Source organism: Myotis brandtii, unplaced genomic scaffold, assembly GCF_000412655.1.
Source record: "Myotis brandtii unplaced genomic scaffold, ASM41265v1 scaffold627, whole genome shotgun sequence".
Taxonomy (NCBI): domain Eukaryota; kingdom Metazoa; phylum Chordata; class Mammalia; order Chiroptera; family Vespertilionidae; genus Myotis; species Myotis brandtii.
The window spans coordinates 935,690-935,971 of NW_005370397.1; the positions used below are offsets into that span (position 1 = coordinate 935,690).

A 282-nucleotide genomic window follows, 5' to 3' on the forward strand; every position below is an offset into this window, starting at 1 on the left:
AGCCCCCCCCCCGGAAGGGCGCACCCCCCCGGTGGGCATGAGCCCCCAGGTCCTGAAGAAGTCCCTGTCTGCCGGGAGCCAGGGCCCCCCCCACAGCCCCTCCGATGACACACGCCAGGCGGCATCTCCGGGCTCCAAGGGGGTCGTGAGCACCACGACGGTGACGGTGCAGCAGCCGCTGGAGCTGAACGGCGAGGACGAGCTGGTGTTCACGCTGGTGGAGGAGCTGACCATCAGTGGGGCCCTGGGCGGCCGCCCCGCCAGCATCATCAGCTTCAACAG

At 70.9% G+C, this 282-nt stretch overlaps 1 protein-coding gene across 1 annotated transcript in view; it reads left to right on the plus strand.

The window, feature by feature from the left end:
* The window catches only part of KIF26B (kinesin family member 26B), a 236,260-nt gene extending 236,204 nt beyond the window's left edge, over positions 1-56 (plus strand). The window contains exon 12 of the mRNA XM_014528243.1: positions 43-56. Coding sequence (XP_014383729.1) covers positions 43-56 — 14 coding nt within the window. The remainder of the gene's footprint in view (positions 1-42) is intronic.
* Positions 57-282: the final 226 nt, after the last annotated feature.